The sequence below is a fragment of the Drosophila montana genome, unplaced genomic scaffold (assembly GCF_035044405.1).
Source record: "Drosophila montana isolate Dmon_TW-CO22-7 unplaced genomic scaffold, ASM3504440v1 contig_2127_1, whole genome shotgun sequence".
In the NCBI taxonomy this organism is placed as follows: domain Eukaryota; kingdom Metazoa; phylum Arthropoda; class Insecta; order Diptera; family Drosophilidae; genus Drosophila; species Drosophila montana.
Genome location: NW_026997035.1, coordinates 1,755,121 through 1,779,178, shown reverse-complemented (window position 1 = coordinate 1,779,178; position 24,058 = coordinate 1,755,121). Strand labels below are relative to the sequence as shown.

At 37.2% G+C, this 24,058-nt stretch overlaps 2 protein-coding genes across 2 annotated transcripts in view; both read left to right on the top strand.

Moving 5' to 3' along the window:
- The first annotated feature begins 591 nt into the window (after nt 1–591).
- Nucleotides 592–24,058, top strand: part of ths (thisbe) — an 88,655-nt gene continuing 65,188 nt past the window's right edge. Inside the window, exons 1-2 of the mRNA XM_064680631.1 lie at nt 592–888; nt 18,006–18,051. Coding sequence (XP_064536701.1) covers nt 887–888; nt 18,006–18,051 — 48 coding nt within the window. The 5' untranslated portion in view covers nt 592–886. The remainder of the gene's footprint in view (nt 889–18,005; nt 18,052–24,058) is intronic.
- On the top strand, nt 14,105–16,468 carry LOC135427124 (uncharacterized). The gene is made up of 4 exons (XM_064680547.1): nt 14,105–14,257; nt 15,576–15,665; nt 15,718–16,037; nt 16,093–16,468. Exons 2-4 carry the CDS (start codon nt 15,605–15,607, stop codon nt 16,270–16,272), a joined length of 561 nt encoding a protein of 186 aa, XP_064536617.1. The 5' UTR covers nt 14,105–14,257; nt 15,576–15,604; the 3' UTR covers nt 16,273–16,468.

Below are 24,058 nucleotides of genomic sequence, written 5' to 3'. Positions count from 1 at the left end.
TTTAACATTCGTGCACTTTTGGCATTTGTTGTTGTTCAGCCTAACGATTTTTCCCCAAGACAACACAAACAACAACAACAACAACAGCAAAGTCAGGCGAAACATTTGAACAGAGCTCGTTGAATCGCTGAAAATGTCTGAAAGTAACAGTTGGAAGCACATTTGGCGAAAAGTTGATCGAAATCAACGTTTGATTTCCGGCCTTTGGCCCAGTATTTGATTATTTCGGCCAAGACTTCTACGTTGGCAGTTCAGTCGAAGTCCGACAGCGGCTGGTGCCACGTGGTGTATGCTTAATAAAGAAAATATATATAATAATAATAGAAAATTTCTCCAACTTTACAGTTGCACACACTTGAAGCCTTTTACTTTTTAATAATTAATTAAAGACTGTGTAAACGATATCAACATGAAAATAGAAAACGCAACACACAAGGAAAATCGCTATCAATAAATCAATTTAAAATAAATATATGTACTTACAAAATAAATGCATAATTATTTAGAAAAGTGCTAAACATAATAATCGTAAATTGATAAATAAATAAATAAAGTGCTTAACAAAAGGTGTTCAAAATTCTAAAATATTGTATTAAATATAACAAAAAAAATGATATAATGCCTAATTATAAACTTAATTTATTAAATTAAATCAATAAATTATAAGCAAATCATATCGAATGCAATGAACAATAATTCCACGAATCAATTAAATCGCCAGCCAAATCTCCATTCATTGAAAGCCAATTAATTAGTAAACGCTACGAAAATTCTTGTTACGTTAAACAAATGTTTGCTTGGATTGAATATAACAAAAGAGCGTAGCCGAAATACGAATGCAAATTAGATGCAAAATAAATGGGTAAAATGAGGTCAAGTAAATACGATGTAAGTATTCAAGAATTATATACATATATACCATATATTCATGACAAACATATCATAATTATGCATAAATACTTGTTTTGCGCAAACAATTAAGTCACAAACTTTTAATATTAAATAGGTAGCTTTAACTAAAGATTTAATGTGAATTTTTTTACTAATTAGCAATTTTAATGTGCCTAAAGATTAAAATCTATATATTGCGAGAAAGTTGGGCTTAGATATAAGCACGATGTTTGGCTTATACATGTATTTGCCCAAGATATCAAGATAAATTATATGTTTATTCATAGCCTGAGATTTTTAAACTAGTTTAGGTTTAGCTCAAAGTAAATATTGGTCTAAGTAATGGGAATACCCTTTGCCCAGCTCGGTAGAAGAAATGTTATTTTGGCAGCTGTATTTTCAGAGGCTTCATTCGCTCGGATTTTATAGGAAAATTGGGAAATATTCATAAAATATGTACGTATTGTTTTTATACCAAGCTATTCAACAACAAAAGGTTCACATTAATATTTATATATTAAACTGTTTGATTAATTGAATGACTGTCTGCTAATTATATCTGAAAATTTGTAATTAATTCAAATCAAAAATAGAGTTTTTTATGGGGCATATCCATGAAAATAATTCGTATATAGTTTATATATAATTTTTAAAACTATTATATAAAATAAACTAAATATAATTTATTAATTTAATACATAATAAATGTTATATATATAATTTATATAATTATTATTTAAAATATTTTACATTGAATTACTAAAATTAATAAAGCTCCAAAATTAGTATATTATTATAGGTGATTCTTAGAATTTGTATATATAATAATATATAATTTCATTAATTAATTTATAAAATTACATAAGCAAAACGAATGATAAAATTTAATGTGTAAAAGACTGCCCCTTTTTTATATTTTTCCCTATTAATTGCCTGTAATATATCTATACCATTTTTTATCTAAAAATTCCCTTTATTATATATTTTCTTACATCTTATGTTATTTTTTTATTTATTTTTAATAAATATATTTTTCCTTTTTTCAACCCTTTTATATTTTTTTTTTTGGTTTCCTTTTCAAATATTATATTTATGTCAAACTATATTGGTGCAAAATGTAAATAATAAGTAGAATGCATAAAAATTTATTCTTTTTAAAAATTTCTAGAGTGTATTCGTGTATCGTATATGTATACTTATTCTACAGTCATTTCTTAAAAAAGTTTCAATTGCCGACTGTATCCCTTCTTAACTTTGAAATGGCAATAAATTTGATGGCTTTCAAGTTGTTGCTGTCAATCTTTCACTTGGTTCAGTTGAAGGTTATACGTATTATACGTATCTAGGGGGCATGACACAGACAGCTTGTAGAGGGCGAGAGGGAGAGAGCCGAAAATGTACATAATCACTTAACTCATGGCCCACATTTTCCGTGATTATCCGCGGCAAAAATGCAAAAAGCCAAGTCAAGTGCACATAAATTAAAACAAAGATCGAAAAGTGCAGGCCCCAATCGAAAAGCCTCGACGTTGCCCGGTTGCCTGGTTTGCCTGGCTTGCCCTTAATCTTGAATTACAAATCGAGTGCAATTATCTGACGGCTGCAATGAGTTTCCTGTGCAACCGCCGCCCCCTTCAACGCCCGGCGTTGCCCGTCTACGGCTTTGCAATTTGTTTTCACACTTTACGATTCGCATGGCCCGGAGCCGAGCCAATCAATGTTTATTTCTGTTTTTCTCTCGATAAGCGCCACATGCACAGATCTAGGCCCTGGTCAGAACTGGGCCCAGGTCCAGGCCCAGACCCAGGGGCTGCATTGCGTGCTTGCAGTCGTTTATCTGCGAGTGGAGCGGCTAATTCACTCGCTCTGAAGCTCTGGAGCTGTTAACCGGGTATTGGCGCTACTGTGCGCGCCTTAAATTTAACATTTAATTGATTTGTCAACACAAATGTCTGTCGCAGTTTCCTGGCTCTCTAAGCGGCTTACCGTGTCGGAATATACAAACTCCTCGGGCACTGGCAAGCGGCTTAAAGCTTTGGCTAAACACACAAGTTATGCTGCATAAATTGTCGACTTTAGTTGGAAAACGAAAGTGGAGTGTGAAGGAAGTGTGGCTGCCACATCAGAAGGCAGCTCAAAGGCCAGCTGACAACTGCGAGTGCCACAATCATCAATCAAACAGCGCCTGCTGCTGCTCTTATTGTTGTTCTTGCTGCTGTTGCCGCCGCGTTGAAGTGGCATGCCACCACAGATACAAAGCAGCATTTGAAAGCGTCCGCTACCAGCAGCATTCACTGCCAACTCAATCAGCAGCAGAAAGCAAAATGTTGCAAGCTCATTGCGCCGCCTGCGCCCTGCCGTGGGCGATCATCAGATCCGGGCACAAGTCCAGGCTCTGGCTTAGGTCCAGCTCCAGCTCTAGCTCAAGCTCCAGGCCAGCCGTCTCCTTAGTTCTGTGTGCGTGTGTGTGGGCGCCAACTTGTGTACGTGCATTGATTGTTGAGCATCGCGTTAGGCCTTGTGCATTTGCAGAAGCAACTAGCACAGTGGTTAGAAACTACCTATTTTTGTATTGAAATACGCTAGATATATGTTAAAGGAGACAATCTACAGGCTGCTCTTCTGCACTTGGCGCAATGGGCATGAAGTGTGGAGTACTCCAGCTAGAACTTCACTTACGGGTATTTGGGTCTTCCTGTAAAACAATTTCTGGTGTGCCTTGATATGAAAGAGACTCACTAACAAAGAGAGAACTCTTTCTTAGCAAAAACAAGCAGATCAAATTGTCAGGCACCCAAGTCTTTAGAACGATTTACATCCTCATAGTCAAGTGTTAGTCATGCCCATCGATTTCGCTTAAATTCCAGAGTTCCTCGACCCACTGTACCAACTCGGTTTGACACTTTATGCAGAATGACATTTTGGCTTCTTGGATTTTGTTTTTAGGTAGCCAGCGGGACCCGCCTGGAATTGAAATTATGTTGTCTCTTGTCTCGGTCGGGTCTCTCAGTCTTGTCACCGTCTTGTCTCAGTAGCTTTGTCTTTTGGCGAACACGCGCGGCGCGCACGTGGGCCGTGCTCGAGCTCGAGCAGGTCGTGTGGGTCTGGCTTTATTAATTGTGTGCGAATGTTTGCACAATTTGTCAATATTATCGCACAAACATGAACATTTGTAAGCCCATGCACCCAAACCAAGGCCCAAGGCAAACCCAAGCCCAAACACAAACGATAACTCGAACCGGCAACTGCCAAACGGCAGCTAAAAACCAGCCAACAGCCGGAGACATTTACATCCCCAGCCGCGTTCCCAAACTGTTTGCCTAAGTGATTTGTGATTTATGAATTCACTCGAATTTGCATGCACATTTAATGCGATGTGGCGCACGGGATTGGGAACGGGGAACGGGAAACGAGGAACGGGAACCGCAGCCCACCTCCCAATCTTTGTCTATGTACGCCTTTGGGGCTTGTCTATTTGCTAATTTTCTGGCATCACACGTCTCCTATGCTTTATGACTTTATAATGCCCTGTTAATTGGGTCAACCAACAACACGACGGAAGGTGACGGAACGCACGGAGACGGAGGGCGACAAACGTTTCAAATGCTTGATAAACGCGTTGTGGCATTGCCTCCTGACATGGCTCATACATATTAATGCCGCTGGGGCTGGGACTGCGACTGCCACAGTCAACAGCCTGGTAGATAGTCAACTGGGTGTTGCACTGTGCTGTTGCCAACTGTCTTAGTGGGTTTTGGGTTACCAACAGCAGCAGCGGCAGCTGGCGGACATTGACAGTCAGCCCACAAGGCGGAGACGAACAAGAAGAGTTGATTTTGATTTGAATTTAATTATGGCATAGTTGCAAGGCCTTTAAGGGTGCTGATTGGTAGATTTACCAAGCTAAGACCTTGCGGGTGTAAGACTTGAACATTATAATTAAAGTCCCAGCTGAGCCAGACACCATGTACCACTGCTAATGGTGCCCGAGTAGGCAGTTTATTTAAGTTCAAGCAGTTAACTTAAAGTAATTTGTTAAAGTAAAACCTTGCATAAGCTTCAATTAACCTTTGCAAGAAAATGCATTAAACATGTAATATCAACCAGGTGCATATCGCGCGCCACGCTAAGCCTGAGCAGGGACCGCATTTCAGGTTAGTTTGTAATTATTTAAAAAAAAAATATAATTGCCACATTAAACATACAATTAAACTGAAATGGTAAATAGCTTAAAATATTTCTCATAATAAATAATTATTGGCAATGTAATTTAATATGGCGCCCGAGCAGGGACTGCAATCAGAAAGTGTATAAACATGGCGGCCGAGCAGGGACTGAGATCAGCAAGTGCGTTAAATTGAAATGATTTATGCAGGAAAAGCTTTCTATGGGAAAGTGAAAAGCCATTACTTTGCATATGTTCAAACTATGCAAATGGATTCCGCTTTAGGATGGCGCCCGAGCAGGGACTTTATATTAATAACGTCAGCTTCAACAGTAATAAAACGAAAATAAACAAATGTTGGAGTTTACTTTTAAATAAGCTTTTCATACACAAGCAAGACATTAACAAATGATTTCACATGGCGCCCGAGCAGGGACTTTACATTAAACAACTTGGCCAGTTCACCTCCATTTGAGCTGCCATTAGCCTGCAACATAAATAAATTGACCAGGGAAAAAAGCAGAAATAATAAATAAATAAAACCGCAGATAATTTTATATGGCGCCCGAGCAGGGACTTGCGTTTAGCTAAACTTGAAGTGCTTGGTGCATAGTCGAACTAACGCTAACATAAACCAATAGACGACTCCATTAGCGAACCACAGCAGCAGCAGCAGCGACAACAACAACAGCAACATGGGCAATAACTTGGGCTGGTTACCGCCGGCGATGATCGACCAACTTTATAGAAAGCGAAAACCCGACAATTTTCACAACTTTGTTGGCTGCTAAGCCGCGAAAGTAAATAATCCAATTATCGCACACACATGCGCGCCCATAGCATAAATAAAATCATTTGATAAGACAAGAGGTCCGCCAGCTAGCTAACTGGGCAGCCAGCCAGCTCCTCCAGCGGCCAGTAGTCCAATCTTCCAGTTGCTCGGTTGTTCAGCAAATTGCATAAACATGTTCCACGCAGCTGAGGAGGAACTGCTTAGGATGGAGGGGGTATGGAGAGGGGGCGTGCCAAAGAAACTGAGGAAGTAAGTCGACCGAGTGGCAGGCATTTGAAATATGCTGCATTAATATGCCGATAAATATATTTTTGTTGTGCGTCTCCCAGCGTACAACTCAATTAGATGACAGGCCGCATCGTGTTAAAAAAATTAAATGGTATGAAATATTTTCATGCCACAGCAGCGTCTGACGATGCCAGCAACAATGTTGCGCGCGTCAAGTCAAGCAGCCAAGCAGCCGAGCCTCAATTCCTCAATTCCTCAAGCCCACAAGCACACACACATTGTGTCAATGTCAAGCGAGGATTGTGTGCGTGTCGGCAATTTGACAGACATTCATCAGGCGTATGGCGAATGCTTCTGCGCCGGCGCGCCTGCCTCCTCCCTTCCCACACCAGCCTGTCCCCAACTTCCACGCCTGTCACTGCGCGCTTGTCACATGCTCAATCATTGAGCGGAGTTCCAGTTGCAGTCGCAGTCGCAGTCGCAGTCCCAAGTTGGAGCTGGAGTTGTCATTCATTGTTGTGACCGGCACTGGCTGTGCCTCGTGCGCATAATTGATTTTTGCCGGGGCCATTGTCTGGGCTTGCCTCCTTTGCCAGCTCCTTTTGTTGTCATATTAATGTCAAAAGATTGCACTTGATCATGAATTGTAGAATTGTGGAATTGTGAAAAAATGTATGTGTGAAAACTGCGTGGAATGGCGAATTGCGTGTTTGCCACTTAACACTTTGCCACTTATCACGCCTGTGGGCCGCTTCTCAAGTGCCGCAACACTGTGGGAAAGTTGCAACTTGGGCTTGGGTGAAAGGATGTCCATGAGGCGGCCGACTGAGCGTAGCAGGACGTGGGTGTGCCTTGTTCCGTCCCAACAGTTCCACTTGTTTTGATGCTCATGGGAAAATACACTTTTTTTTGTGTCGACGCATGCGCTTCGGGCTCGGCTGCAAATTCAACTGCAGAGCCAACAAAGAGTCGCTGATTCTGGGCAAATATGTTTTGAATATCGGCGTTTTTGTTGACTTACGCCCAATCAGTTTGGTGGGGCCTAACGTCTAGCGGCTGTCTAAAAAAACAACAACCGAACATAACAGAACTGAACAGGTGCGCCCCAAGTCCAAAGCCCATGTTTATCAGACAAAGGCGCGCACACACAAACATCAAAGGGTATTACTGACCTAAGCTACTTTAATATTTAATGGGAAATGGAAATGAAGCAGAAAATTAATTGAAATGCAATGGGTATCAAGGGTTTATGCGCATGGCGAAAGTAGAGTCGAATACAAATATCAATTAATTTATTCTATGATAATAACAATAATATTTTATACTTAAGAATCCCGTTAAATAGTTGAGTATTCGCATTCGATCTAATCTTTTTATAAGCTTTGCTCATTAACTTTTTGGGAATTATAATTTGTCTACTTTCTTCAATTAGGAGTAGCAAACTTTGTTTTAGACAAGCACAAATTAAAGGATGTCCTTAATCTGCAATTGGCGCACATTGGAACTAGCACACATTGGTTCAAATCCTGGCCTAGTGTATGAAGCTATCAAGCTAGATTAAATTAAATATATTAAACAGAAAAAGAGTTTTGTCTTAGGAACCCGAAGCAGCACAATGATCATGGCATGCACCTCAGCTAGCTTTATCTACAACTTTTCTGCTTCATCCTACACCAGTTGGGAGTTATAAGCAAATGTGCTTAATTAAGAAACCCTGTACTAACATAAATTGCATCCCATTTGCAGCGCAATTGAACGCTGCATTTGCTATAAAACCCAGCACTAACTCATTTTTGAATACTTCCCCCCAATTAGGCATCCAACTTTTCGCAACTAGACACAACTCTAATTCAACAACCACTGAAAAACCACAAGTCATAAAGTCAGTGTGCACTCCCTTGCCGCCCTAGCCCCTTTTGCAATTACAAATCCTAGGCCAATCCCATGATTATCAGGCACACAAAACCCAGTAAACAGCTCGATAAACTATCATTTAATAATGTGCTAAGAGCAGACGCTGACAACTCAATGGAGAAGCGTTGACAATGCGGCTGGGGCAAGGGGCTGAAACAATAAGTGGAACTGTAAATGGGGGAGGTGCAGCTGGGGTCGGGCATTGTAACTGGGTGGCAAAACTCAGTTAGTTTTACAGTTAGATGCGCGTTAATATGGATGCATTTCAATGTCAGGGTGACAATGTGCGGGGGCGGCGAGACAGTGGCCGGGACTGTGTCTGTCTGTGTCTGTCTCTGTCTGTGTGTGTGTGCTCAATGGCATTTCCTAGTCGGGCCGAGTTCATGACTTGGCTGACAGCGCGCTCTGAAAACTTTGGGAAACTTGTTGGCGTCGCACACTGCGATTGCATATAAATATCGTATAATTACTGTCGTCTAAATGTTTGCAGTAATTAGGTGCAACATGTGCGAGCCGCGACGCGCCCTACAGCAGTGAGATTGTTTTTGCAGTTGTTGTTGTTCTTGTCTTGCTTGTTGTTGCAATACACAATTAAATGAAGCAATTAAATGGGCATTTAATAGAAAACTCGTTGAACTCTGTGGGGTTACGTATTGGCCAACGATAACTTGTGGATGGGCAAATTAATGTGTGAGAAATTTTAAATTCTAAAGTGCAGACAAGATAATCAAATGTGGTAAATGATGATTTAAAACTTAAAGCCAGGATTAGGTGCATTAAATAAAATATAGGTGAATAAATGTAGAGCAAAATTAATTTGTGATATGGCTAAAAGGGGTTAGGCAATAATTCCTAACACTTGGCATGCTTTGTATATGCTTTAAACGCAATGAAAATGATTAAGAGGCTACATTGATTTTGTATAAATGTATCTAACAGAGAGAGAGAGAGAGAGAGAGAGAGAGAGAGAGAGCAATTCCAATTCGATAAAGTATGAGTATATTCTTGATTTATATTGTTTATATCGTCTTTGATCTAACCTTGTCCGTCTGTATGAACGCGATGGTGTCGGAAACTACAAGAGCTCAAACGTTTTTTTCATACATATTTTCTCGTATAACATACGCAGAAAGAGGTTTTCATTTTATATCGATATCTCATTCCAAAATATTGAATATAATATAAATAAAATGTAAAAATATCTCATCCAAAATATCTCATAACAATACTAAATAAAGTATAAGTCAAATTTAAGACTAGATTTTTGTAATCATAACTGGAAAACAATATGATCTACTTTGTGTTAAAAAGAGAGAGTCTTGAAACTTTAACTAGAGCAATTATTTTGTTGCATCATGAGTCTATTCATAAGGAGTTGAATAAAAGATTAAGATGTTGATTAGAACTATTCCATGACTCTTATTCGATGATATAATACGATACATACTATATTTGGTATTCAAAAAATCTTGGGCTCAACTCAGTACAGATATTGAGTTTTTGATATATGCAGCGTAATTTGAAGGACATCAACATCTTACACTGGTGCAGTAGAGACGATTTACATATTTGACTAAGCGTGGCCTTCATAAATACCCCACCTGTCATGTTATAACCAAATTTGCCGAAATATAGCAAAAGGGAAAAAGCTTAACATTTTAGACCTGGAATGCTCTGAATATTGTTTAATGTGACTCAAGCATAAGAGATTGAGATCGGAATGGGTTTAATAAAGTCTGAGCTGTCTCATAAGAAAAACTGCATATAAACTTTTCTTTAAATTGGGCTCCTAAAATTCGGACTGAAACTAGCATTTATCAGTACATCCACAGAAAATTAAAGCGGTTGGTTGATGATTCAATTCCCACGTAAAGGCATTCAATTCATATTTATTTATTTAATTAAGTTGAAAACAAAAATTAATTTGTTAATACACAACTTATATCAAAGATAATAATTTCGTGATAAATAAACATTAAAATATGATAATCCCACCTTTCATTATAATTAAAACCAATTATAACTTTTAAACCCATAAGCATTTGAAAGACCAACAAGTTGGAAGCCAATGTCTCAACTCAGCGCTTTCTGAATTGCATACAAATGAAGTTGTGAACCGGTTTGGCATTAACATTTTCTTAAGAGCCGCATAATCTGTCTTCTTGATTTGCTGTATGACTTCTACACTATTGATATTCAAAGACGCCCGCCAAACTTGTCATTATGTCAGCCGTGTTGAGCAATCTACTAAACTAAAGTAATGTTATAATCAGATAGCCGCAACTCAATTACAACAATTACAACAAATGCCACACAATGTAATTACAATTACAATTACAATTACATTTACCGAGCCGTTGTTGGCTCATAAAAATGGCAATCACATTTGCATTACATGATTTTCATTCTCATAAACATTTCGCTTCCATACCCAATGCAAATTGATATGATATATCGAACAATTCGTACTGCGCACTTGCGATTCGTAATGCCCTCTTGAAACTGAACGCAGGGTGCGCTTTGCCCTCGGACCCATCGGCGCAGGGCCATCGAGCAGATATTTATTATAATGTCAGTCGGAGCTGTGGGCTGTGGGGGAAACGTGCGCGCCTCGTGTTAGTATATTGGATAAAACGCAATTTATAGGTATTGGATGCCTAAAAATAATACGATTATTGGGACTTCAGCTGTCAAGTGGCTTCTGGTGACAAGTGTCTGACACCTGAGAAGTAACGCAATTAATCAACCGGCTCCCAACTCTAAGTTCAGTGTGCATTTTACATGGTTGTAATTAAGGAGCGGGCTTAACAGAAAATAAACCTAAATTGGGCAATACCCCGAGATAATTGAAAAGCACCTGAAAGCAATCAATCTTAGTTCAGGCTAATGAACTCGTATGCAAAGTGATGCAACTAACTGTTTTGTCAAGCTCGTTGAATTGGAAAATTCGAAGGCTATTGTACAATATAATTTGGGATTCAGTCCAGTTATGAACACAACTTGCCACAGATTTACACACAAATGTTTTGAATTGAAATTATTCTGGCATGACATGTTTAACACGTTTCCCTAGAACTAAGCAAAATCTAATATATTTCAATTTCATCATTTTATTTATATTTAAATAATAATATTCGTTTTTATTAGACAATCAACTTTGCAGCTTAACTAGCAAATTATCATAGAGCATTTGTTTAAATGAAGTAAAGGGATTTTTATATTTAATTGTATGAATATTAAATTATTATATTAAACAAGCTCTGAGTTAGATATCGAATCCTTATTTTTTGTATTATAAGAATATTTTATCTTCCTCTTTGTAATCTTAGAATTCGATTTAATATTTGTTTTTATTATAATTTTCGCTTATTACAATAACAACGATGTATATCTGATTGTATATTCTGCATATTTAAGCCTTACTATCTTCCTTGTATTATTTAATCTCTCTCCCTCTATTATTTAATCTTCCTTTTAATATTTGTTTTTTATATAGCTTTTCCTTTATTTTGTATTTACTAAAATGTATATCTGCTTGTATATACAACTTGTGCATTGATTTTTCATTTGATTTTCCTTCTTTTTTTTCTGCTTTTGATTTTGTTTTTTTTTTTTTTTGGTTACACACTTGAATAATTCTGAAATTATATATTTTTCTGTCGCAATGCGACAGTCGTCGCATAAATTGCAAATTGAAGCAGAAAGCAGCACAAATGAATTTCCGCATCGCCACAAGCTTGATTAATTTCCAAGCCAGCTACTTTGTCTGCCAAGGAAATTGAAAATGGATATTTATCTAAGTAAATAACTCAACTGGACAAAACCAAAGGACAATCTGGGCTTTCGTCATGCTCTGAATTGATTGAATTGCGTGAATGAGGTCGCAAGTGGAGAGGGAGATAGAGAATAAGGGAGAGAGAGAGAGAGAGAGAGAGAGAGGGGGGCGACCACTACAAAAAAAAACTAGGTTAACATCGAGACGGACAATTTCCAAAAGGCGAACACAACTTAAAAATTGAATTTAAAGCTTTTAGTGTCTTTGACATTTTGCCGCGTGGCTGTTGTCCTGTTTGCCAACTGATTGGCTTTGACTGTCCGCTCGCCTGCCCGCCTGCCCGACGGTATGCCGGCCTGCCTAGTTGCCTGTTTGCTATGGGCAATTAAGAAATTCCTGACCATAACTATCGACGCTTTATAATTTTTATCACATACATTTTTTATCGCAAATATCACAACTTCATCAGCAATCACAGCGACCAACAGCAGCAGCAGCAGCAGCAGCAGCAGCAACAGCCAAGCAGACAATTAGCCATAAAATTAGCTGCAACTTGGCTCAAGGAATATGGCGGCCAAGGCAAATTGAAAACAATTTAAGTTATTTGCATATAAATGCAACTTAAGACGCAGCAGCAGCAGCAACTGCAGCAGCAACAGCAGCAGTAACTGCAGCACCAACTGCTGCAACTGCTGCAGATTGGCCATGTTAACGTGTTGGGCCCGCATTGTGGCTTCTGGTGTGCCCAGTTTGTTTAACACGAATGCATTGTTCATATTAACTAGTCAAGAATTCACAGGTCTCAGCAGTTTCTCGACTTACAGATACCCTATAAACTGGTAAACATAGCTAAATCTATGCCTACCTAACTATTCTGCCTATCTACAATCCAGCTAGCATATTCCCTGTAAACAGTAGCCTACTATCCTCTACTGGAAATTATTAATTGCATAAGCAACACGAATAGATCGACTTGTAGTTACCCTGTATTCACCCAAAACACAAAAGAAGCTGGTATAATTATGCCCTGCACCCATTGAAAATGGGTAAAAGGGTATAATGTTTTTGTGCAATTGTTTGAAACAGGCAGATGCCATGTCCGTCTATCTGTACGTCCATCTGTCTATCAGTCTGTCGGTCCGTCCGTTTGTGTGAGACCTTATTTTGAACGTAGGTACGTAGCGCAGTACGAATCTGTTTCCAATAATCGATAACTTGCCCTTTTCTAAGCAATCGATAAAAATAGATATCGCAATCCTGTCTTCTGAGCAAATGTCTTAGATTTCAAGAGAAAGAGTCAAATTTAACAAATGTAGCTTCCAGAATAGTATATACAGATCAAATATCTTTAACTTTATAGCTACCGCCACCACAAATGCTCAGAGTATCCCCTAGTCCGGCACTACTTGTACACTAGCCGATTTTTAAACAATTTTTTGAATAATAATTAATTATGGTACACGATGCGTATACGTAACACGCAGATAATTAAATCGTCATCTTCACAATTAACATAGCAAAATTTCTTTCTCTTACATCTTCCGTATATTACTAAATTTCAATATTGTTTTTTATCTCAAGTTACAAAGTGCGTGAACAATCGGCATTAACAATAAATTCAATATAACAATTTCTTTTAGACTTAAGTATGTGGTAAAAGAAGTTCAGAGCTTCCTCCTGTCTGTCTGTCAAATACCCTTTGCACAAGCCTCACACACCCTTTCAGTCACTCTTTCAGCGTACAGGGTATTCAGAATGGCGTGTTCGCCTGCCGCCAATTGAGATAATGCCAAGTGCATTGACGTTTTATCAACTTAAGAATATCAATATTGATATCGCCGCCTGACAACAAACACGCTGCTCAAACCGATATATCGTTTATGATCTGAAAATGCAGTAATTAACAAAAAACAGAGAGAAACAATAACAACAACAACAACAAAAAGAGAGCAAATCAACCAGAAAAAAAACAAAACAAACCTAATGAATGTGCATTTTTTGTCGAGCGTTAAGAAAAAATTGCACGTGGCGCCTAAACAAAACACTTGCATATAAAATGTGGAGAAAAAAAAGTAAATAAAAAAAAAATAAAATTTGTGTGGCCGTTAAAATATTTTAGCCAAAGTTCAAACTACATTTCACGCCTAATTTCATTTGACAACAAACGAGAAAAATACGTTGGAAATTTTTTTACACATTTCACATATTTTTTCTCTCATTTTGCTTTTGTTGTAAATTTTCAGACATAATTGCAGAGAGCAACAAAGAGGGAGTGGGGGGCGGGGTGAGCGCAGTGGCAATTGGGGGTGGGGCCAGTGGGGCGACTGGTTATGACAGCAGCAGGCGGCAGACACGCGGCAGCTGCAAAGCCCCAACTCGCCGTCTGTGGAGCATTTGAATAATTTGCAATTAAACTGCAAAAACTCTGAATTCAGTGTGCGGCAATCAAGAGCCAAAAAAAAAACGACTGTCGAGCATTTCTTTCGCGACGGTAAGTCGTGGCGTATGCGTAATATTACATTTGATTAGTATTTTTTTTTTTGTGAAACGGGTTTTGCCGCCTGGCCTGGAGTCGAGAATGAATCGAAATGTCCGCATCCATCAGCTGTCCGCGCTTCACAATTGCTGTGGCGCGCTTGATGCTGATGAAGACAGCAGCCGGGGCCAGAGACCGGTCAAAACCAACACCCAACTGTGTTTCCAATTAAACGCCGCTTTGGCAAACAACGACAATGACAGCAGCAACAGCAACAGCAACAACAACAAAAACAGCAGCAGCAGCAACATCAACGTCATTTGTATCTGTTAGATGCAACAACTTTCAGTTTGCTTTACGGTTAGCTTGTCAGTTGCAGTTGACTCTGCCAAAGAGCCAAAGAAATTGAACTTGAATGTTTATGTGGCAGCCGCTTTAAATCAGTATGGGGGGTCCACTCACACACACAAACACACGCAGCCCCACAGCCACACACACACACACACTCACACCTGGTCGCAAATTACCCCTTGGCAAAGCCAAAACTCAAACTAGCTGCAGCTCAATTCGCATGTAACTGTCAACATGTTGTCAATCAATTTGAAGCTGCTGATTGGCTGATTGAAAGCATTTGATTGATTGCTAGATTTACAGTTGAACACTTGATTGGTTCAATCCAGTTGTCAACAGCGCGCGGCTAGTTCGTTATAAACATGAAACTAAATTGTTTGAAGTTTCTTCTTTTTGGCAGTATTTGCAGTCTGTTTTTAGCTGTTTTTGAAGCGGGTTTAGAATTTTAAACTAGTTTGCGTATGTATATATGTTTAAAAGATTTTCTTGAATATATATACCAAATTTTAGCGGCATAGCTAAAAAGATCCTGAGATATAGAACAGAAACCTAACGATACGAAAATGGTTTTATATAGAGCTATGTGTGTTTCTGTATGCTCATACTGAATGTCAGCAGAATATTCTAAAAAATTCCTGAGTTTTCGATTTGAACCACTTTTATACAAACTTTAGAACACACATATTCTTTCTCTCCCTTTCTAGCTAGCGCTCTTACTGAGTTAATTCAAGCAACTAATTTCCCAGGCCATATATGTTTCTGTTTTAGCATAAAAGCCCAAAGATTATACCTGATATCACGCCGATTATTGACATGTAAAATTGCGATGCTGTTTATAAGAGTAGACTCCTATTTTCATCTGATATTCCGAAAATCAGCTAATGACTGATCCACATTCTTTATAAGCTGATATTCAACAGAGAGCTCATTACTAGCTCAGTCGTGCCCATCCAATGGGTCTATTAGTAAATTCTATTTTTAGTAAACTTCCGACACTTGAGTAGCAAAGTCATGTATCTGATGCTCGTTAACGTGCTGCTGTTCGCTGCATTTCAGGTGCAGACAGCGCAGAGTAAGAGTCCTTTAAAAAAGAGAATACCCTATAAAATCCTCTTTCTTTCAAGGCTTAGCACCACGTGGTAAATTCACAAACGTAAGCTTTGAGCACAATACCGACTTCTTTACGAATATGTCGTGCTGGCTCTCGCCCGAGGGCAATCTTAATGTGGATGTGTATATAAAACGCAACCTGCCCCTGGCCATGCGTACGTCTATAACGGTGCAGTACCAAATCGAGAACTCGGCCAACTATTATACGCTCTTCAGCTATGACGTAGACAGCTGCAAGGCCATGAAAGATCTGCTGCAGTTCGGTCTGACCAACATCTGGTTTCGCAACCTACGCAAATACGGAAATCTAACGAGCATCTGTCCCATGAAGGCTGTAGGTTGACACAACGAGCAGCATTACGAGCCATTAGTTAATATCCCTATTCCAGGGCTACTATGATCTGCGCAATTTTCACCTGGAGAACAACAGCATTCCGGCGTATCTGCGACCCGGCAATTATCGTGTCAAAGATATGAACTATTATGGTAAAAACAATGCCAATGCAAACCTCAAGGCCAAGAAACGTCTCCCTGTTTCGTCTATCGTTTTGCAATTGCAATTGTATTAAAGTTTGTCTACAAACCCTGCAGCTCAATTTAACTGAACTTTTGGCCTGTTGGCCAAGTGTGTCAGGGGCTTCAATGTGGGTGGGGCTAACAAGTTTTCACGGGCCAAGTTTGCAGCACTTGCGTGAGATATGCTTGGAATTTTTTGCTCGTTTTCTCAAGGTTCTTGAGCTTGCCAAGGTCTGAACAAATTGAATTCTTAAGTGAAATTAAATTAACTGAAATAATGAGGTATGAGGGTTTACTTTTGAATATTTTTCAAATAAAATCTCTGATGCCAGCATTTTAATATTTAATATATTATTAAATTTCTCCATTTTATGAACTTGACAATATAATTAAATTGAATTTTTTATACAGAAGCTTCAATATTTTCAAAGATTTTCACTTCAAAACACATTCGCAATACAGAATGGGGTTTTCAGACTGTCAATTAAACAGTGTTGTGAAATTAATTTGAATGTTCAACAATAAAACAAATAATATCTCAGTAATTTAACTAAATAAATATAGAGTTGCCAGTCTGCCAGTAGAACAATCTTTTGTAAATAATTTTAGAAGTATCTAATAAGTTTGAATGTTCAATAATAAAGCAATTAATAAATATTCATTGAGCTAAATAAATATGGAGTTGCCAGACTGTCAGGAAAACAGTGTTGCGTAATCCTTAACGTACGTACAGTTATTAATAACGTTATTAATATACGAATTACGAAAACTCATAATAAAACAATAACCGAATAATTAACTTAACTAAATAAATATGCTGTCCAATGCCAAGCGCAAGTTCTTAGTTAGAACTAAATGTTAAGCTTGAATAATCAACAATAAAAAAGGTTAAATTGCATTTAGTTGGCTAAATTAATATTGTTTAAGCAGACATATTTGATTTAGCCTAAGTTTAATACTGGTAACAACACATTTTTTTACACTTTTTGTTATTCGGTTACATAAGAATGCCAAGGTCATTCCGCAAGCCACTTGAAAATGTTTCTTGTGGATTTTTGGGCCAACATACAGCTTTTACAAATTCTTTAGCCGTCTTTCACTTGGCTTTTATTTCCGCTGACAGGAGCAGCAGCTGGCGCAGGGCAATTAGTTTTGGCTCCTTGTGTGCGCTGCCTTTTTCTTTTGTCGGTCAGTGTGAAATTTATGCTTTGCCGGGGCATACTTTTAACTAATTGCATAATAAATTTCAGTGAATTTATTGTTAAGAATTTATCTGGCCAAATTGCAATCCTTGTGGCCCACTTAATAAATGTCAAACAGTCTGTCAAAACAACTGACTTACAGCTAAAATGGGGCGTGAATGAAAAAAAAACGGAATGCTTACGTGTTTTGTGGTCTAATATCTTGTCATAATTGTTATTAGCAGTGGGTGTTAGAGCTGAGCACTTAAATTATGAGCCAGACTTACCCGGGCAGCAGTGCAGCAACGGTGCATGGGGGAAGTACCACCAAAAGTTTACCTGGAAAAACCAAATAACGCGAATTGAAATGGGAGTATAAATTAAAAATTATTATGGGCTGGGGCTAGGCATATTTTTTTCCGTTTTTGCATTAGATAAGCTGGCAGCAAAAAGCAATTGCCAAATGTACTTAACAAGCAATTCGTCTGGGTTCAATCTCTGGGGGGGGAAGTACATTGAACGCTTTTTGAAAAACTTGTGCTTAAAATATAATTAATGCATATAATTATATGGTAATGCATATTAAAATTGTCATTTATTTGCAGGTTACCACAGTTTACGGTCTATGCCAAGATTATTTACCTCCTGATGGTGAGTATTTTAATAACTAAACTTTACGATCAAAAAAAAATTCCCCCAAATAAACAATTAAAATATTGTTTAAAAACAACAAAAAAACATTCTAAAAGAACAGATGTTTTTAGTCGCAGGCGTAATAATATCTAAATTAAATGCACGTACGATCTGTTACATTGTATTTGTTTGCGTAATTTATAAACTATTTTTTTGTTGCTGTTTATTGATACTATCGCATAATATTTGAAGAACGTAACATATGATAGCCATCAACTTAAAATTCCAATGTGTTTAAAAATGACAAGTTATATCACAAGTTATGTCAATGTAAACAATTTAACTGGAAGCAAGCCCAGCCAACCCAACCCAACCAATTGCTGATGATAACCCATCGAAGTTATGCCAAGTATTTTATCAGATCCGTTTGGCATTGCCCTAAAAAACAAATCAATGGGAATAAAAATGAAAATACAAAATTGTCTATATATCGATATAAATTGACACTTGCAATGGCCAACAGTAAATATTTGCCAAAATAGTCAAAGATAATAAAAAACCAGCAGTAAGATTGGCTAGTAAATACCCTGTACCTATGCTCTAAGGTTGGGCAGTGCAAACAAGTATGTGTGTTTGTAATTCAAGTAATTCATTTATGATATTTTTTATTAATTTCTGTGTTATTCGTGGGAGGCAGACATAAAATTTCATCAATTTTATTTGGTTTTCGTCCAGAGGAGGCTGCATACCAATTTTCAGGTGCCCAGCACATGCGGTCTCTGAGTTTATTTAGTTATAGGTTAGATCGGCTCAAAGGACCTTATAAGCCCCAATCTGGAATAACAATAACTAACAAATGTGTTAGTTTGTGTGCTTAAAAGTAATTTTCTTATTCGTTTATGTTTAATTCGTGGGAGTTATCAATAAAACGTATTTGGCTTTTGTCATGAGGAAGCTTTGTACCAAAGTTTCCGGTTCCCCGCACATGCAGTCTCTGAGTTCATATAGGTAAGATGCGTTTAGAGGTCCTTCTTAGCCAGAACTACAATATTTGTGTGTGCTGCCAGTTAAAAGCTTTCTGTTTCAAGCAATTTAAAAGGGCACAGGGTATGAAATACAGAAATATGTGCGAGTACAGCGGAAATTTCAAGTAAATAATTATTAAATGCCAACAACTGTTCGCTAATTAAATTATACTGTTTGTGGCAAAGCTCTTTACATGTTCATTTCACATTCGCATTTATTTGCCGTGTTTTTTTTTTCGTTTTTCTCCGATTTTAATTTATTTTACAATCAATTTTAAGTGTGCCCCCCAGGCGTGTGTATACACACACTGAAGTATAGAGGTGGCTGGGCTTGTGGCTGGGCTTGTGTCTGGCTTGTCTCCGTTGTTAATATGCCGAAATAAATAACTGAAATGTCTGGAATTCCGCTGGCATGAAACAACTTGGCGACGTCTTTACAAGTTCCGTTTTATGAATTTGGTGTTTTTTTCGAGTAAGCCAAGCGAGAAGCCTGGCCGACCTCTTAGCTTGTATTTATTTGTTCAGAATGAACTTTTGGCAAATTATTTTTACTTCTCGTTTTGACATTCACAGGCCAAAGGCTGCGGCTCTGTGTCCGGGAACTGAGTTGTTGTTCCTCAAGTTGCCTGAATTATTCAACACTTTCGAGTGTTTTGAGTGTATTTCAAGTATTTACTGCGCCTTTGGGCACATTGCTGCCGCATCTGAAATGTGTGAGAAATGTTTGTGCCGCTAATACTTGAACCTCTTCAGTTCAAATTGGTCAATTATGAAAATGCCTTTCACCATTTCGTCGGGTGGTGGGAGGCGGTTGTCGGGTGGCGGGAGAAGCCATAGAATGCGGCTATAAATCGACTGACGGCCAATAATAGAAAAATTTGCAAACTTAATTATGCGAAAAAGCAATTCGTGTTTACGCTTCATGAATTGGCAAATATTTAAACTACGTTTTAAGAAGAGAATCAAAATGAAGTTAAGGTTCATTATTTAAGAAGTCAGCTGAAAGTCTAGTTAAGTTAAGTAGAGCTAAAAGATTCTTTATCTATTTTACCTCGATATAAATATAAGCAAATAAGAAAATAGAAATATATATATACAATAAAATATAAATAAATATAAATATATCAATAAATAAATATAAAATAATAATAAATAATAATATTTCAACTATGTATTTTTATATTATTGTATTATTTATATATAGTACATTTAAAATATAAATATAATATATATAGTTTTTAATATTTATTTATCTATTTTACTATTATATATATTATATTTATTTATATATATTTATATTATATTATATGGGTTGAATATCTGGCTTGATGAGCTCTATTCAGCAAAATATTTCGTATTTTATTTTTATATTCATTTTTTTAAAGGTTATTGATTTCTCTCTGATAATTTTATTACACAAACATAAAACCTCCTCTAATTTATAAAGATTGGTATATAATATTTTATATACTATAAAGTAAAGCTAAATAATTGTCAATAGGAAATATTAGTAATTTTTTCCTAACGCGTCATATTAAATGTATTTCTCAGAACAAGCCAATTAACTCGTGTAAGGCTTCATAAATACATTAACCACATAAGTGTTAGTTGGAGAAATATATATTATTCGATTTATAATATAGTTATAAACAAGTTTTACACGATCAATTTTAGTTTATGGCGCCTGGCCCGTTGGCTATTTGAAATTTATATGCTATTTAAGGTTTTTTTTATGACTTACTAAATGCACATTTTAGAGTTCGCGCACAGCTATAAAATATAAAATCAGTTTTGCTCAACGACGCACAGATAAATTAATTCATAAATAACAAATTTATTGGTTACGCAGAATTTGGTTAGCCAGCTCGTAATTCACTGAAACGAATATATCACGACCCTATGTCGAGTGGCTTTCCGATATTGAAATGAAACACGGAAAATAACTGGCTGAAATATAATCGAGAGGTTGCTTCATTTTTAATAAAGCTAATGCAAAAGGGGCTATAATTATTGCGACTGCCAAATGGGTTAATATTATGTGTGCTCTGGGCAAACAATTGACAAAAAGCGTAATAATCAAATAAATGGTCAACCAAGGGCCAAATTAGTGGCACTTTTAATAGAGCTTAGCAGAGAATTTCGATAGCAACAGGCTGCGCATTTGTTAACGAAATAGTCAAGAATTCAACCTGAGTCATTTACTGTCAAGAACTATTTGATAATATAGGCCAAAACAATATGGAAATTCTAGGAAATTTTTAGAGTGCTTGAAATTGGTAAAATTCCTATCTTGAGTGCGCATCTGCATATTACATACATGACTCATGGCACTTAGAGACAATCTATTTGGCAGAAACCCACCTTTATATCTATTCTAGAGTTCTTATCTAACTGAATAATAAATTAATTATGATACTTCTTTAATTTCACAATTACACGCGCACATTGTTATTCCATCGGTTTACAGCTTAATTTCATCACCAATTGTCATTCGAGACTTACAACTAGTATTTCATGTTATGTTTATGTTATGCGTTAAATAAATAACTAACATTATCTGTATTCAATTACTAGAATTAAGAAATTCGTCATTTGACATAAACAAAATGAGTAAATAAAATCAAGGTTGGTTGAGAAAGTTGAACAAGAAATTAGGTGAGAATCAAGTAGATAAAGTTACTGTTCAAGGCAAGTTGTTCTCTACAAAATTTTGATTAACATATGTGGCGCGCTGTTCATAACATTATCGAGCTCACATTACCATAAACAGAGTCACTTTAGGTCTGTTATTAAGAGCTTTAGTATTTAACAGAGCGTCAGCTGAACAGTTGAGTGCTATAGGCAAACTAAATATACATGAATATAACAGCTTTAGTTGCAGTTATCTGTTCATTTTAACAGTTCCCAATAACTGGCAAGCTGTTATTAACAGTAGCTTTGCCTATTCTGCTAAAACGCAGTTAACATTAAGAACAAAACTTTTGAGACAAATGTGGCAGCTCTTTAGTCCATCAACAGGCAGCTATATGTCAAAAGACAGCTATATGTTAAGACAAATCCATTATATATTTTATTTAGCTCTTTTTACCCACACTTTGTTAACATTAGCACAAGAATCAAATGAAATATCTTACTCTAAAACATTTATTGTTCCGATTTTTATTGCACACGCTCAATAAATACCTTTAACTGTAGTACCTCCAGCTATGCAGACTGCCAACTTTTCGCACATTCTGCAAGGTACTGCACTTTCTCACGACGAAACTGAAGTTTTTATAGCAGATGATTGTAATGGTATGATAAAAAAGTGATTTACATAGCCAAAGTGCATGGTGAGAAAGCAACTGAAATTATGCAAATTGAGCACGCCTTACAAGCCACTCCAGAACGAAGGCCACCAGCGCCAGGGTATAACCCAAAATTGCAATCTGTGCACCGCAGATCAGATCTACCGATTGCATAGCATTTGGCACCCACACTTTTTCCAGAGATTTCCTGCGCCATTCCATGCGAGTGTACAGTAGAACAGTTGCAGTGTATTTTGGGCTATCACAACTAGTTGTTGTCTTCGTTATTGCATCGAGCTGCTTGGCCCTTGTGTTTAGACAAGCTGCTATTAAGACGACAACAATTGATTTTATCATCACGTTAGTCATCCACAATTTGTACTGACACTCAACTTGATTGACCCAACTGCTTTTATAGCCTTGCACTTGGTATACTAATTACGTTTAATTAATTTAACCCACATTAATTAATGGCCACCTAACCAAAGCGAACTCCGAGCTTAGCGCTGCCTAGCAGGAAGGTCTTTTGGTGCCATTGAAAACTATGTATAGAGGGAATAATCGAATATACAATACAAAATTCCAAAATATAAAAATTTCAATAATATTAAATTATTGAAAATGCGTTGCTTTCAAAAAGATTTCTCTTAATCAAAAATCGGAAGCTTTTAACTAGATTCTATATCAAAATATCAGTAAATCGTGATTAACTCAATTATAAGTACCACAGTTGTCTTTGATCATTTGTCGATTTGTTATGAGACTTGCCACACTTTAAAAACAATTTTCATGTTCAGCCAGAGCATCCAGAGTGCGGTATTTGCACTGCTCTTTTAATTTTTTGTGACTCTTTATTAACTTTTACAGTTTGTTATTAGGTGGTTGTACTTGTGGCTTTGGCATAACCGAAAAAGGTGCCCCACACTGGCGCTGCTTATCAAGAAATTATTTCAAAACGTTAATTGAATTGTCAATAGATGGTGAACCGCTTTGGTGTCTGGCCACGTTGCCTTTGGCAACAAGCCAAATGATAGAAACAACAACAACAGGAACAAACGATTGCTGTGGATATTAACCATTTGTAGTACTTCTTTCTGTATTGCCACTATAAATTCCGAGAGAGCTAAATGTTAGTGTGTCGTCGTGTATTTCACTCTTATTGCATTTGTTCAGATAAGAATTTTTAAGAGTTCGACGCACGCTTCACACTGTTGCCACACAATTAAGCTGTAGTTTTCAAGGTTTCAGGTGATTTCATGGATTCTTACGGTTCGAAACAAAGACTCGGTTTAGGGCTCAGCTCGAGAGCCTAGTTTTCTACACCATTAACCAAAGGTTTTGGTTCAAACCTTGGTTCGGACTTAATTATTTTATATTTGAAATATGTTAAATTTTATCAAATCAAGTTTGAAAAAAATGGTTGGGCTCAAAAATGATTTAAAACTATTTTGCCGGTTTGTTTTAGATCTTCATTATATCCCAATAGAATTTTTTAATTCCGATCTGGTTCAGTTCATGGTAGACATAACGTAGAACTTTGGGCTCACGCCGGCTTGTCTTAACTCTTATTTATTTCCGAACAGACGATATAGCTATTTATTAAAGTTTGCGATACCCTAGCAACATATTTCCGCAAAATCAATGCGAAGTTCCCAAAGTATTAGCCGCTGTTTTTTACGGCTGTTATTCTTCTTGTTGTTGTTTTTAGTGCTG